The sequence below is a fragment of the Gambusia affinis genome, linkage group LG22 (assembly GCF_019740435.1).
Source record: "Gambusia affinis linkage group LG22, SWU_Gaff_1.0, whole genome shotgun sequence".
Taxonomy (NCBI): domain Eukaryota; kingdom Metazoa; phylum Chordata; class Actinopteri; order Cyprinodontiformes; family Poeciliidae; genus Gambusia; species Gambusia affinis.
In genome coordinates, this window is record NC_057889.1 from 20,603,436 (window position 1) to 20,619,399 (window position 15,964).

The window sequence follows — 15,964 nt, forward strand, 5'->3', positions numbered from 1 at the left end:
AGGACAGAAACTGACAGAAATATTTAAACGGCCCAATAAACAAATAAATCAAAACATTTAAAATGCAACAATATATTTATTGACATTCATATTTAGTTTTGTCCCAGCAAATTAGACATTTAAGCATGTCATATAAATGTTACTGTTTTGAATGTATTGCTTTATGTTTTCCCATTTTTGTCTCCTAACTTTTGTTTTTCCTCACAATTTCTTTTATTATTATCTGTTCTTTTTACATTTTCCTGTCTCCTATTTTTGCTGTGCCTTTAATGTCTTCTTCAGTGTCTTCTTCAGAGGGCTTTGTGTCATTTCCTTCAGTAGTTCTTTGTGCAGCGCCCCCACAGGCCAGGGGGAGAATAGTTCATAAAATTGTATTCTCCAATGGAACTGAGTCAACAGGACTACCAGCTGTGAAAACATCCTTGTTTTTGTTAACTTGTCACCTTGTTTTTTGTTAACAAGATCTTAATATGTTCAGGTAAAGTTGAATCATTCTGCTACAGTCTTCTTTATTCGGAAGCCTAGACGTGTTTGCAGTCTATAAGTGCAAACACTTGGCCATTGTTGACGATTGTGCAGGTAGTCACTCCTGGGACTATGGAGTGGAATATAAAGACGACCAGGTTATTTACATATTTATTGTTTTTCTCAGTTGTTTTCTTGCCGTTAGTTGAAGCTCCACAACATTCAGTCATTTCTGCTCATCACTGTATAAGTTTCATGCCTTACAAATTGCAAATCCGTTTGGACCTGTGCCAGTTTCTTCCATACAATTCCATACAAATCTGTCAATTTTATTTTTGTCTTTCTCGTTCTTTCCTGAAAATGTCCAACTTTAACCATAATTCTAAAGGCTGTGTAAATACTGTGTATTTGTATTGATTTCTTGAGCATTTTCAGGTATTGGAACTGAGACCTGTTTTTTTTTTGTTTTTTTTTCCTGTTGGAAATCACAGAGTGATGAGTCATAATGATAAAGCCATTTAAATAACATGTTAATAAATGACTGTGTCCGGTCCTTCATCATGTTGATGATGCTGACATCACACTATCACAGGTTATCAACTTGATTTTGCAGCTTGTGTTTGTTGTTTTCAGGAATGCACTGGCTGCTATGCGCCAAAGCAGCTCATAGGTCTGTCAGGACGATGATAAATTTTGCTGGACAATAAATTATTCCTGTTATCATTGTGCTAAATGATAACATTGCCATCTTGAGACCATTTCCAAGTGATATATTGATATAGTGGTATAATGATGCAGGTCGACCCTCTCAAAGACCAATAAACTTTAATTTCATACTGAATGCTTAAGACTGCATCTCAAAGATTTTTCAAATATCCAAAATAAAAAATTTAAAAAACTGAAATGAAAACCGGGGCTGCACAGTGGCGCAGTTGGTAGAGCTGTTGCCTTGCAGCAAGAAGGTCCTGGGTTCGATTCCCGGCCCGGGGTCTTTCTGCATGGAGTTTGCATGTTCTCCCTGTGCATGGTGGGTTCTCTCTGGGTTCTCCAGCTTCCTCCGACAGTCCAAAAACATGACTGTCAGGTTAATTGGTCTCTCTAAATTGTCCCTAGGTGTGAATGTGTGTGTGAGTGTGTTGTTTGTCTTGTTTGTCTTTGTGTTGCCCTGCGACAGACTGGCGACCTGTCCAGGGTGACCCCGCCTCTCGCCTGGGACGCAGCTGGAGATAGGCACCAGCAACCCTCCTGACCCCATTAGGGAAGAAGGGTGTAAAGAAAATGGATGGATGGAAATGAAAACCACGTGCAGGCAAAACACTATAAAAGTGTATTGCATAAAATCATCAGCTCATTTTAATCCACCATGCGATTAATTGATTTATTGCTTATTGCGACAGGCTTATCTACTGAGGAAAACTGCAAATAGAATTTCTATTCACCACCACTTCGATATAAATAAGAAACTCTATTTAAACCTTCTGGGAAACATCAGGTGTGTGGGAACGTTCACGGCATCGGCTGGTCTGATGTTGAGATGTCAGAGGGCTGGAGGAATTTGGCCGAACCGCTTATGATGAGCAGCACTTCACTGCGCTGTGATCACATTAGACACGTGGAAATAAACGAACTGAAAGAAGAATGTTTGATTCATCTTGTGATCTCTCGGTTTAGTCTTGGATACACACAGTTCAATAGAGCACATTCTAATCCTGCCCTGGGGTCTGATCAGTGCTTTACCTCTCCATAGACGCTTAGTGTTTCCTTTGCAAGTAAACAAACTGCTTGTCTACAAATTGGTTAAAAATGGACTAATTTCAATTTCTTCCTTTATGCATTTGTGGTGATTAAAGTGCTGCTGGGTTCTGGTTAGGCATGGAGGAGTCTTTATTTGGGGCAGTGCCGAGCCCTGCTGTCTTGCAGCAACATTGACAATATATTTGCACAAACTGAAATTACCAAAGTACATTTGCTTAATGGAAACACACCAATTAAAAAAAAAAAAATCATAGGTTTTTTTGATGAAAGGTTTTTGAGCGACAGTGACAGGATGAGGTGGGTTTTTATGATTGTATGAGGCAAATCTGGGCTGCACAGTGGCGCAGTTGGTAGAGCTGTTGCCTTGCAGCAAGAAGGTCCTGGGTTCGATTCCCGGCCGGGGATCTTTTTGCATGGAGTTTGCATGTTCTCCCTGTGCATGCGTGCGTTCTCTCCGGGTTCTCCGGCTTCCTCCCACAGTCCAAAAACATGACTGTCAGGTTAATTGGTTTCTCTAAATTCTCCCTAGGTGTGAGTGTGTTGTTTGTCTTGTATGTCTTTGTGTTGCCCTGCAACAGACTGGCGACCTGTCCAGGGTGTACCCCGCCTCTCGCCCGGGACGCAGCTGGAGATTGGCACCAGCAACCCTCCTGACCCCATTAGGGAAGAAGGGTGTTCAGATAATGGATGGATGGAAGAGGCAAATCTCTAAAGGGAATGCTCTGTTACTATGACGACCACAGGACGCTGTAGGAAGATGGTGGTACGACATGGTTTTTATCTTGTGTACCCCTATCCTTTGATCTCTGCTACGCTACAACTAGTTTCCCTGCAACGGAGACGGCCATGAATGCTAAGTCTAGCTAGGCCATTGTTCCATCATTTACTACCTCCCAGTATTTAAGCTCCTCTATCCCAGTCATGCTAGTCCGTCTCGTCACTCTGATTGTAACTACCCATGCTTCCCTTCCTGGATTACCTTTTGTTCCCTCGCGTTTCCAGTTTGTTTTGATTTTTGGATTTTTTGTTGGTTAATTTTCTTCATTTACCTCCCAGGCCTGTAGAGCCATGGAGCTGCCCAGACAAACCTTATTAATGCCATCCTCGGTGAACCATGTGATCCCCAGCATTTCAGGTCAACGCTTGTCTCAGGAAGACATAGTTGCGGTACAAAATGCAATGATGTGAAAGAGTTAGGGGGGAACTTTTGAGCAGCTCTTTTTAATGCTGTTATCGAGGTACTTTGGCTCAGATTTCATCATTTAACAATGGAGCTGTGACTTTCTGGGTTCTGGCAGAGATATGAAACGGTGAAGACCAAATTAGAAGCTGTATCCTTCCAAAGTATTGACTCTCGTAATTTTTTCCCCCATACACAATCAAAGCCCAAAACCAAATGATACTTAACTGTGAAGTTGAAGGAAGGAGATTATTACCAAACTCTGAAACGGTGTGTTCTCAACGGCCGTGTTTAGTCCGCTTTAATCGAACTCTAGTTTGTTTGCCTGGAGAATCCGCTGTGTTTCTGGAGGAGTGTATGAACTCTGATGTGGACCAAATAAGTGATCTCTGCCGACGAACCTTGGTCTCAGTTGGGTTAAAGTGAACTATGGTTGCTGTTCAAATGTACGTGTGAATGCCAAGCAGGCTGTTAGAAGATATTTATAACTTTTGGTGCATTAGAGTGAGCTGAACTGTCCAGAGTTATTAAATACATTTGTAATTCAGTACATTTATGCCTGTGATTAAAAAAAAGCATTTTAAGTATATTCAGTTGTTTTTCTGTATCGGATTAGAATTGTCCGATACTAAACTTCAGATATTGGCATCGGCATCGGAAGTGAAAAAAGTTAATCGCTGCATCCTTGTATAGAACACCAGTTTAGCTGTCATTTCCTGTTTCGCTGCAAAGTGTCCGCTACTTATTGACACTTGTGGCATCAGATTTTTTTTTAGCGCTGGTTGTTTTTTATTCAGATAAAAAAAAGAGACTCATGCAACAATCTATGCAGCAGAGCTGGAACAGGAAGTGTTGGTTTTCTGCAATGCTTACCTGAAACCTCGTGTCTTTGTGAATCCTTTTCTATTTGAGGAAGCTCTTCTATTGTTTCAAACTTCTTCCTTTTGCTTCACAGGATATTCCCCACTGATGGCAGTGATGGAGAACACAACATGGCCGTACCCCGCATACGTCCCCCATTATCTCCTGCGTGACGACCCCTTTGCTTCGAGGCTCTCCAGAGAGGCGGACATTATTGCGGCTTTGTACATCTGCATCATAGGTGAGTTTCCGTATCAGCCAACATCCACCTCAGCACTTCTTTCACATTCCTTGTCATCCCACACATTGCGCACACCTCTTAGCAAAACTATTTAATGTTTGGGGTTTATTTTAGTGAATGGGAATCCTTCAGTTCCTGGACAATTCCACCCAAACGATCAATATGTCACACCCTCACTGCAAGAGAGAATATTACAGTCAGAGTATGAAAACTAGGTAAAACGGTACATAATGTCATATAATTAAAAGAACAGATGTAGTTAAACTCCAGTTGGATTAGTTTGTTGTTTAGTGAAATTTAAGGAAATAAGTGTACACACACGTGCATATAAAATTATTTTAATATTACCTAAAATGCAGTATTTCTTGCCAGTCATTTCAGAAAGCGAAACGGCCATATTATAGAGATTCATAACGCAGCGTAAAATATTCTAACCTTTTGTTTTTTGAAATTTTGATGACTGTGGCATAGAGGTAAAGATGGATGTCTTGAGCACAAACATCAGGTTTCTGTAAGGTCTGTTCATTTCTCTGCACTGTGACCTGGTTGCATCTCCTTCTGTTTGACTTCCTGCATCAATGTGCTGTGACATGGAGGAGCTCCGCCTGTAGCTGGTTAGGTGTAATGGAAGCCCAGGCTGCTTTGATAGCTGCCTTAAGCTCATCTTCATTGTTGGACCCAGTGTCACTCGTTTTCCTCTTGACAAAAGTCAAAAGATTTTCATAGAGATTAAAGGTCAGAAGAGTTTCCAGGCCTATAAAGAACAGGAACATCCTGGTCATTGAGTCAGCTTGTCCATCTGAACTTGCCCTGAACTTGTTTTCTTGCCCTCCATATAAGGCTTCCTCCACGTGCCTGGCATGTTGTTTTTTTGTTTTCCTTCTGGCCCTCCTTTTGAGGCCCCCTGTGTCCACCTGGTCTGGGTTTTGTTTTGTTCCGCCTGCCTGGACTCTTTGGGGAATGGGTGGATGTGGGGGACTTTCATGATCTGTAGGTGGTTGGACTTTAGTTTCTTGTGTATTCTTGTACGTCGGTCTTCCTTAGATTAATGTTCCTTTCTATCTACCGTTTCTGTTAGCTTCAGGGGGTTTGTTTTACCTTTCATTCAAGGTTTTCTTATGTCTTGGCTTTGTTTATCTTCCTCCCCTCCAGCAACCATGAGTTTCTGTTTTAAAGCGTATTTGGTACTACTTTGCTGTAATACTGGATATAGTAGTGTCTCAAGGATCAGATGTAATGTTCTGAGAGCAGCAATCATTTTCTGTCTCTTTTGGGAGAAATATAATGTTGGATTCTGTTATCAGTCAGCAAGAAAATTATACAGTGTGTTGTCTATCAGTCTGGTCCAACAAAGGGAATATTAGTAAGTTTCACCCAAAGGTGCTGCAATACAGTGCTTTGAAAAACCTCTCTACAGGTGAAGAAGCAGACATCTGGAACAAAGTGTTCAAAGAGTTCAAGAGGATATTTCAGATCAGAATCATATTTATTGAAATTAAAACATACCACACCAGAGCCATGCCCACATAATGTTGCAGGTTGTGCTTGACTCCAGCGCCGCCACAGCACCGTGTGTAGTTTTATATCAGCCTGAATATATAATAAAGTACCCCCATAAATACCAATTAATGCAAAGAGTCTGCATGTGACTAATTTATTCTCAGTATAAACAATACGTAGAGTATTGACTAAAGAAGGGTGTTAAAGCTTTAGTCTGAAGGGTAATTCATAAAAGTAAGGTTTTTCACACAGGGGGTAAAGCACACATCAAGATGTTCTGTCTATCTAACAGCTCTCTCTGAATCAGTGACAGAACAAGAATAACTCAGCTGCTGCACGCGCTGAAGTCTTTTAGCTAATGGAGTGAAAGACAGTCTGCTGATTTGCCTTCATCTGCCCTCGTGTTGGCTTTGATTTATCAGGTGTGTTTTCATTTCCGTCAGTTTAATCAACCATGTCAGTTAACTTCTTAGACATTAACATTCCTCAGATCAGCGTGAAAAGAAAATCCTTCATAGAATCAGGCGAACTTGATGCACATATTGTCACTTTATGGGCACATGTGAAGAGCTAACAACTGACTGAAACTAAGGCATTCTTTTTTATGAGACAAATGTGCAATTAATAAGCAGTGTAGGGCTCTGTGTCGACTCCGGAGGAGCTGCAGGGATCCACGGCTCATGTGAAAAAAACCCATACAAATTTGTTGAGACAATACAAGAGTTCCGCTTGATGGTAATAATCCATTTAGGATGACTTTGACTTCACAATCAAACAGAGATTTTATAAAAAATCTCTGTTTGTTGGTGTTTGGGATAGGGTCCAAATTAGAAATACAAAAACAACATCAATATATACTTCCTGTTTGCAGATCTGAAGGTTGGAGGATTTGGACGTTCCTCTCTCGCTCCTCATATCCTGTCCACATTCCGTTGCTTATTATCTCAGTATAGGAGTGAGGTCTGCAGGGTGGCTGATAGAGAGGAGAGTCAGCTTGGTGCTGCTCTGCTGTGTATCCACAAAAAGCACATTACTAAATCTTAATTAGCGAGTTGTGAAAGGGAACGGTTTTTGAAGAAGATGGCTTTGTTTCAGTGGGATGACGACGTCCGCCGCGCAAATAACTACACTACAAAACCACCAGCAGGCTCCAGTGGCCAGTGTTTGTGGAGGAAGAAAAGTAGGACAAATGGAATATGTTCTGATAACAGCTGCTAGACGTTGTTAACAGTATCGCAGCTCGTGCTCAGCAGTTATAGAAAACCCTGCGGATTAAATCACTGTTCAGTCTAATAGAAAACATTAAACCTTAAACACTGGAGACGGTTGAAGCTGACACCAGGTGAGCAAGTTCACCAAAACACATCCATTCATTGGACATATTGATAATCTGTGGGTTTTGCAAGTATCACAGTTCGGTTGAATTTGTTAACATTATCATCACGTCATGACAGTATAAGACAGATAATTTGTGACAAAATCTAACTTCACTGTCTTCTCCCATTGCTCCCAGTACTAACTGCAGAAATACACCACTCAGAAACAACCAATCAGAGCCAGGAGGAGGGTCTTAGCGCTGTCAGTCACTCTCGTGCTCACCCCCTCCTTGCTCTCAAATGCTAGGGCTAGTTAGCATGGCCTTCAATGAGAGTGGATAAACGGTTTTCCTGTCACTGTAAGTTGTTTCTCCATCATTTGTACATTTAGCGGCGTACATGAGGTTGACTGGACTAAAACCCTCCTTCTGGCTCTGATTGGTTGCTTTTCACTGGCAGTGGTACATTCCTGCAGACTGCTCTGGGAGGAGGTTTTCACAGATTAAGCTTCTCACACCATGTCACCACATAGAGACAGTTTTAATGAATATGGAATTTTATATATATATATATATAAAAGTAGCATACTGCAGCTAGAAAAGGTTTAAAAGACAATAGCGATACAGTCTCACATGTATCGGTACATTTATGTATCGCTGTTCCAATACAAACCTAAAGAATTGAAGTCATAAAACAAGAATTATAATGCCAAACTCACAAAACATCTAAGGATCGGGAAAAGGTTACTGACTGATAACAATCATGGAAATTTGCTCTCTCTCTCTCTCTGGTCAAACTTTTCAGGATAGAAAAGCCGATGAGTTGCTAAGACGTCCAACTATGAATGTTGCACAAACAGGAGGTAAACAATTACCCAGGCTTTCCTGTGAGAATCAAACCTCAACAAACTTGGGTCCTTAGAAAATTAGCAACAAAGTAAAGGTGGTTAGACAGGTTGTCCTTTAAGCAGGGATTGTTTCACCCGCAGGACCACACAGACTCTAAACCCTAGAAACCAGGAACAATGTTGTCCCAGTTGAAGGAGACTTCTACAGCGAGTTAATCTACAGTACAGACTGTGACCTGCTTCTCCAGGAAAGGCTGTAGCAGAAATGACAATCACAGGCATGATACTCTCAGGCTGGGGAAAATCTAATTTGTGTATATTTGATTGAGAAAACTAAATATTTGTGTTGCTTTGGGAAAAAAACAAACAAAAAAAAACATAATAAAAGTTGTATTTCACGGGATTCAAAATTTTATACATCTAAACCAAAATGACCCAAAGAGCTTTGTAAAGTTTTTTTCTTTTTGAAGTCTATTAAAAATAATTTTATGACAGGCATAGACTCAAGAGAACCACTAAATAAAGTTACCCAACAGGGTTAGTGCTGCAGCGATAATAGTTTATTCACCAGTTGCTGATAACAAAATGAGCTTTTGTATCTTTTACTGGTTAGAATGTCTCCAAATTCAAAGAGTGTAGCGTAGTGTCTAACTTTTGCTTGAAGGCCATCAGGAGGATCACATGATGATGATTCACCCAGAGCAGCGAGCGCCAACCTCCAATATTGAAAAATATTAAGAGATGACCAAAGTTTTAATGTTGTGTCGTATTTCTTTATTGCGGGTGGAATATTTTTATTCACGTTAGTTTTAATTTCTTAATCTTTGCAGCAGGTAAGATGACTCGTGAACCCAAATAATTTATTATGTAATCAGGTTTTTTTTTTTTTTTAGAAAAATGAAGATTTAGTCTTTTTTTATTACAATTTTTAATGGTGGAAAACACAGAAACACACCTACAGTCGTGAAAAAAACACCTTAAGAAATAACATTTTAGGATGTATTGGTATTGAATAATAACTCTAACATAAATTCATACAGGTGAAAATACCTTGTTAAAATAAAATGCAATTATTGTTGACAACATGTGCTTATAATTAAAACACTATTACGTGGCATTTTGAATGAGATTTAAAGCTCAGACGTTCTGTTCGGTGTGCTGCTGACTGACAACATGCAAAGTTCATTCACTAACCTGTTAATGTTGACCCCCAAAAACGCATGCAAGTTTCTGAAAAAAGTCTCCAAAAACATTAGAATATCACACTTTTCTTACTGTTGATGTCAAAATAACTGTATAGTATCTCCGATGGAGTGTGTACTATATCTAGGAAAAACGCAAATATCATATTGAAGTTTGCCAGAGACAAGGTAGACAAAGACAAATAAGAACATTATTTGTAGAAATTTGAATTGTTTGTACTGGAGAACAGAAATCATGTTTGGTTTCAGCCATTAAATAAGGGATTTTCCACATCTGATAGTGTTGGCTCTCTTTGATTGGGGGTCAAAATCGCAACATTTGCTACATTTTCAGCTGTTGTCGTTCCCTTTACACTCTGCTGTGTCAAACTATCCAAGTCTTTTAAAAAACCCATTCCCTCCCGTCACACATGGTGGCGCTTCACCAGGAACCTCTAAAAGAAAATGACATAAAAACCTCTGAAGACGACACTGAGCGCAACTTCCTCCTTCATGTCAGATTTTAGCGGTTGCAGGATTTGACTTTTGTCTTTGGCAGAAGGTCACCAGTCATTGCTTGTTTTGGTTACGTTTACCCAGAAAGTTGCATTCTCCAGTCTGCTTGGTGGTCACATATGCATTCAGACAGAACCAAACCAAGGTTAAGGTTTTCAGGTGGGACAGAGTTCGCTATTTAGGTCCACATTGGAGTTTGCTTGTACCAAATGAACCAGACTTTCTAGCAGAAGGAACTAGAGTTTGACTGAAGTGGCCCAAACAGGGCTGGTGTGAATCAGGTCCAGCTGGTGTACATCCAACAAAACCAGTCAAACAAAAGGCAAAACTGATTTCACAGTAAGTTTAGTTATTGTCCAAACCTTTAGACAATTTGCTTGTCACTGCGAGGAGTTGACTTTCTAAAGGTCTACAGTTATCCTGCCTCACAAAGATCTTTTATTAACTTGTACTTCCCAAGATACAGTACGTCTTAATCATGAGTCAAGCTCTAAAGGCAAAATAAGTCTTACAGTTCAAATGACATCTGCTTAGTTGTGTCAGATGTGAACGTTAGTAAAGTGTTCAGATTTCTTGCGCAATTTCTGTCCTCCAAGGTCCTGACACACACAAAGAAGCGAAGGTTCCTGAATCAGAGCAAAGATAAACAGAAGCAATGTTATTGTGTGTTTACTGTGTGTGAAAATAACTCTTCAAGCTACAGTTGGAAAAAAAAGCAGCTAATAGAAATCCACTGCTGCAATATAAAAGAAAGAGACGATAAGGTTATGGCTGTCTCAATGGAATAAAGGGCTGGTAGATTATAACTCTGTGGGTGTGGGGATGTGTGTGTGTGTGTGTGTGGAATACAATTGTATTACGATGTAGAGTCAAAGATTTACTGCTTCTGTTTTTTCTTGTCTTTGCTAATTCATCTTTGTAAAATAACTCAACATCTGACAGATTGGGCAGAGCGCATCCGTGAACATCAGTTTTCAATTCTTGGCATAGACTTATTAGAACTTTGTTTTGGACTTTGGCTAGGCCATTCTGACACTTGAATAGACTTTTGATCTGAACACAGTCATAATTATTTTTCTAGCTCTCCTTTTCTCTTTGTCCTGACCAGCTTTTTTTGGCCCGTATGCAGAAACCCATCCCCACTGCATGACACTTCCACCACCGTGTTTCACCGCTGGAGTGGCATGTTCTGGGCCGCGTTGAGACTTGAATTTTGAAAAGTTACATTTATATAACTGCAAGGTTTTAAATATACAAGCCAAAATCATTTCAGATTTTTGTTTGTGAAACCATTTTAAAAAACTCATTCATGCATTTGCCACATAAGAAACCCAATAAAACACATTGAAGTTGGTGGTAGGGAGTAAGTAAACATGTTCCAGTAACCATTCTGATGATTCTGATGAGTCATATTTTTTTAAGCGTTATGACTTAGTGATCTAGTCCATTTTATTTATGTGTGTGTTTTTTTATTCCCCTTTAATTATTGTTTTGAGTCCTTTTTTAAAATAACTCCCAGTTCCAGTGCAAAGTGTTCTTTTGATCTTGCATTATTAACATTATAGTACTGAAAAATGGTCTCAAAACAACAATATTATCGTTTATCGCAATAATCACTGGGACAATTTATTGTCCAGTAAAATTTGTTGTGGTGACTAGTTGCCAAGTTGAAAACGTTTTAAAGGGTACAGACCTTATTACCTAATGCAGCAGGACATTGAGCAAGACATGGAATACATTTTGTTTATCCTCATCATTCATCCAAATAGGCAAACCTAGTTAGGAGGACCAGGCCGGCAGAAGCTGAGGGGTTAGACAGTTCATGCCGTCTGAGAGTGTTTTTTTTTTTTTTTTTTTTTAAAAATAACTTTCACATTGACCCACAGCCCAGCTTTGGCAGAGAGCCTCCATTCGCTATTATGTTCCTTCCTGGTGTATCATATGAGTACATGGAAATGGGGGAGGTGCACAGTCTGCTCATTGTGGCAGTTATTCAATTAATTTCACCTCGAGTGGCCCTATATATGTGGTTTATTCAGTTAAAGGAATGTTTGTGTGAATCAAACTGGCTGAATGGGAAACATCTGATGGGAAACAGGTTGGAGTTGGAGGCCAAACTGCTCAATCTGTGGGGGAGATGCTAAAGGTTTCATTGTTTATTTTCGGACTGCATTAAAGCCACACATCCACTTAATCTGCATGTGTCTGGTGGTGATGGTTAACGCATTAAAGTTTTCCAATAACAGGGAGGTGACAGAGGCCGGGTTGGCAGAGGAGTCGCCTGGCGGTGTAAAAGTTGTGGGTCGATTCCGGGTTCATGCTGCCAGAGGTCAATTTGTCTCTGGGCAAGGCAGATTGCCACAAGTTCCCAAGTTGAGGTTATGGTGTAAAGCAGCGTTCTTCAAAGTGGGGGCCACAAAAGTTCACAGATGAGGGGAAAATGCAAAAATGGAAACATAGAACCCATAAAGTTTTTACATCAAAAATTTTAAGTTCTGGGGCGTGCTGTGGTGGCGTAGAGGATAGTGCGACCCATGTTTAGAGGTCTTGAGTCCTCGACGTGGCCGTTGCGGGTTCGATTCCCGGACCCGAGGACATTAGCCGCATGTCTTCCCCCCTTTCCTGTCAGCCTACTGTCGTATAAGGGACACTAGAGCCCACAAAAAGACCCCCTAGAAGGGGGAATCTGATCTGTTCAAGTTAAAATAACTTATTGGAATGTAATTTGACGTGCTCGACTTTCCAATTGGCTCTCAGTCGAATTTATCAGGCTGCCTGGAAAACACACAATGCTGCCCCCTTTAAAGAAAACTAAATGATGAAAAATAGAACATTTCTGTCAAAACATACAACCTGTCCAGATGCTATTCAAATTGCACTAATACAATTCATTATGAAAAGATAAAATATAAAAAACACCACGTTGGTGCTTAATTATATTTTTAGAATATATTCCTTTTATGTAACATAAAAGGTTCCAGATCAGAGCCATGTTATCCCCCAGACATCGGCTCAGTGCGGCTTTGCAGCTCCTTCGTTTGGTTTTATGGCTCTCTGGTTTGCTGTCAGGTCCCACTGGACTCATTAACATCCTGGTATTTTCAGGCAACAGCAGCTAGTAGGAAGAGTTTGATAACCCTCTGTTCATCACCTGCCAACCCCCGAAGCACAAACAGCTTTCATAACCAATTAGCATAAGTCTAATTAATGTCTTCTAGATGCATACATGAGTATAAAACATTACAAGGTACAAAATAACTAATTTTACACGTTACACCTCCGTAATAGTACTCATGTCCTTTGTATAAAATTACTTACACTTAAAAGGAAACCTGTATTTAATGTGTGAAACCTCAGCATGACTATGAGCCACATTCCAGGTGAGGCTTGAACGTAGCTCTGGTTCATCTCCTTCTACTTTAAAACTCCACTGTCCTTCTGAATTGATTTAATCTACAATCACTTTGCCAATGAAATCTTAGATGGAAAACTGACAAAAGGTTTGGTGGCCTGTAATTTGTTAACTAAGCTATCCATGGTGGTGACCGTTTTATTTTTTCCACATTCTAGCTCCAATTAGGATTATTCTGGTCCTGCAGCTAAATCCTGACAGGAAGTCACTTTGGTTTCACTCCAGATCCTTAAACTCATCATATTTTTGAAGTCCCTGTCAAATTCTGTATTTTCCGTCATAAATCTGTTATTTTCTTTAAAGACCTGAACTCCATAGAAGTAGTCTGGTAAAAATAACTTGTTCCTTACTTTGCTTCGTACAAAGGGTCTGGAGCTTCGACTTTTGAGAAATGATTGCTTGCTGCTAACGTTTGGCTCTGCAAGCTGAAGGAAGTGTTTTGTTTTGGAGGTGTGGCCAACATAGTCTAAGCGGTTTTGTTCTCTTCCTCCACTGTTGTTGCCAAACTGCAACCACAGGCAAACGACATTTCTAAAACAGCGCAGAAAAAAAATCTACGCATCATTCGCAACTCCTTCTGTTCACTGATTGGTCAGGATGAAAGCAAAGGGAAAGTTTTCAGAGCGCCGAAGGGAAACGACAATAGAGTGGAATTGAGTGGAGGGCAATTGCCAGGCTACAATCGAAGGCTTGAGCTTGAAGAAAAAAAGATCACCTAACAGTAAAGCTTTCTTTCTCTCTTTGACAGGAATCCTGTCTGCAACAGGAAATGGCTACGTCATTTATATGACCATCAAACGCAAGACCAAGCTGAAGCCTCCTGAACTCATGATCGTTAACCTTGCCATTTTCGATTTTGGCATATCAGGTAACGAGAAACATCTGACACGTGTCTGGTCCAGGCTAACACTGAGAGTTGATGAATGGATGGTTTTGAAAGGTTATTGCATGTTAAGACATTCAATAAAATGTATACAGGTGATTTAAAATGTCTGCACAGCTTTTTTTTAAAACTGCCTTATCAAAATCAGGGTTTCCATCCTTTGTCTGACCTTCCTGTTCTCAAACCTTCAATTTCTTTTTTTTTAAAGGAGAGTGGGCCAAATTTTCCCAGTGGCAAAGTAAAAGTGTCGGTCGCTGTAAACAACTGATGGCAGCCATTGCCTCTCATGGTGACAAAACCTGTTATTAAGTTTAGGGGGTGACTACCTGTTGAAATGGGCCCAAGTTGGTTTAGCAAAAAGGAAGAAATCTGTAAGGGAGGAAGATATTTTTGCCAATTCCAGAAAGCATTTCTTGGAGAAAAAACAATATGCTTGTTTTGCCAAAACATCCAATGACACATATTGCATCTCCCGGCTTTCATACTGTGCAGCTGATGAGCTGAGTGGAGACAGCTATGCACAATCATTTGCTGCACACAGGAAACAGAGTGGAGCCATGGGAGCTCTAGAGAGATGGAAATGTCAGTCGTAAGTAGAAAAGCCAAGCTTAAGGCAAAAAGCAACCAGGAAAATCAGTCTGTACACCCGACTACAGCCTGTGGGTTTAAAATGAATCTTAGAAAAACTGAAATATTTAAATAAAAAAAATGAACTTACAATAAAAAGTTTAATATAAAGGATAGATGTAAATTTATACTCAGTGAAAATGACATGAAACAAGCATGATGAAGACCAAAGAGCTCTCTGGAGCTTTCAGAATGAAGATTGTTGCCGATTATGAGCCTGCTAGGGGATTTAAAGAGAGATCAAAATAATTTGAAAATCAGCTATTTCATAACCATACAGAAAGCAGTCTACAAATAAAGCAACAACCGAGGTGCTTAGGTTTAGCCATAATTTTACCTTGACAGGAGGCTGCAAGATGCTGAAAAAGAGTCTCCAAAAACACTAAAATCTTACCTGCTGACCTTCAGAAGGCTCTAGCTCATGAACGAGCAATCTAAATCTTCAAAGACTGGAGTCCTGGAACTCTACGATGTCTCCCTGGTCCAACACACTTCAATTAAATAGCTAAGTCACTTCCTAAGTGCAGTCACGTTCTCCAGAGTCCTGCTAATGACCTCATTGTTTGACTCAGGTGTGCTGAAGTAGAGATACATCTAAACGTTGCAGGACACCAGCCCTCAAGACCAGAAGTTGTCCACCCATGTTTTAGCTAAAGAACCTGCCTGAATAATCTGGAAGACGCGGTGAGGAGGAACCACGGCACTACAAAGACCCCAACATACTCAGTCATACTTCACTACACAGAGGACCATGCGTACTGGAGACAGATTCACTGTGGACTCAAAAAGTTCACATCAAACTGTTTTGCATGCGACACCAAGCTGATGAGACGGACAGTCGCAAACACACACATCGGTCAAACCGCCACAGCAGATTTGAGGTGGCTGCCATGGTGGAGAAGAAACGAGTTCAGATTTCTATCTTTATGAGATGCAGTGGTGTGACTGGATCACTCTCTCAATGACAAATTAATAACTATAAGACGTCAGTTTAAGAACACCGCCTTTGAAAGAAGAGAATGTTTAATGGGCTATAATAATTTTTTACGACTGTCTCTCACATCTGTCATTCAGTTCAACCTCTGTGTTGTAGATAAAAGGGATTAAACACTTTGCTACTTTACAAAGTCCTCCTGACTTTATGCGTTTCAAATCCTCCCAGTAGCCAGAGAGCCTCTGG

At 40.2% G+C, this 15,964-nt stretch overlaps 1 protein-coding gene across 2 annotated transcripts in view; it reads left to right on the forward strand.

The window, feature by feature from the left end:
• opn5 (opsin 5) overlaps positions 1 to 15,964 on the forward strand; it is a 41,315-nt gene that overhangs the window by 7,188 nt on the left and 18,163 nt on the right. For both annotated transcript variants that reach the window (XM_044106954.1, XM_044106953.1), the window contains exons 2-3: positions 4,356 to 4,502; positions 14,023 to 14,142. In XM_044106954.1, the coding sequence (XP_043962889.1) occupies positions 4,370 to 4,502; positions 14,023 to 14,142 (253 nt within the window). In that variant the 5' untranslated portion in view covers positions 4,356 to 4,369. The remainder of the gene's footprint in view (positions 1 to 4,355; positions 4,503 to 14,022; positions 14,143 to 15,964) is intronic.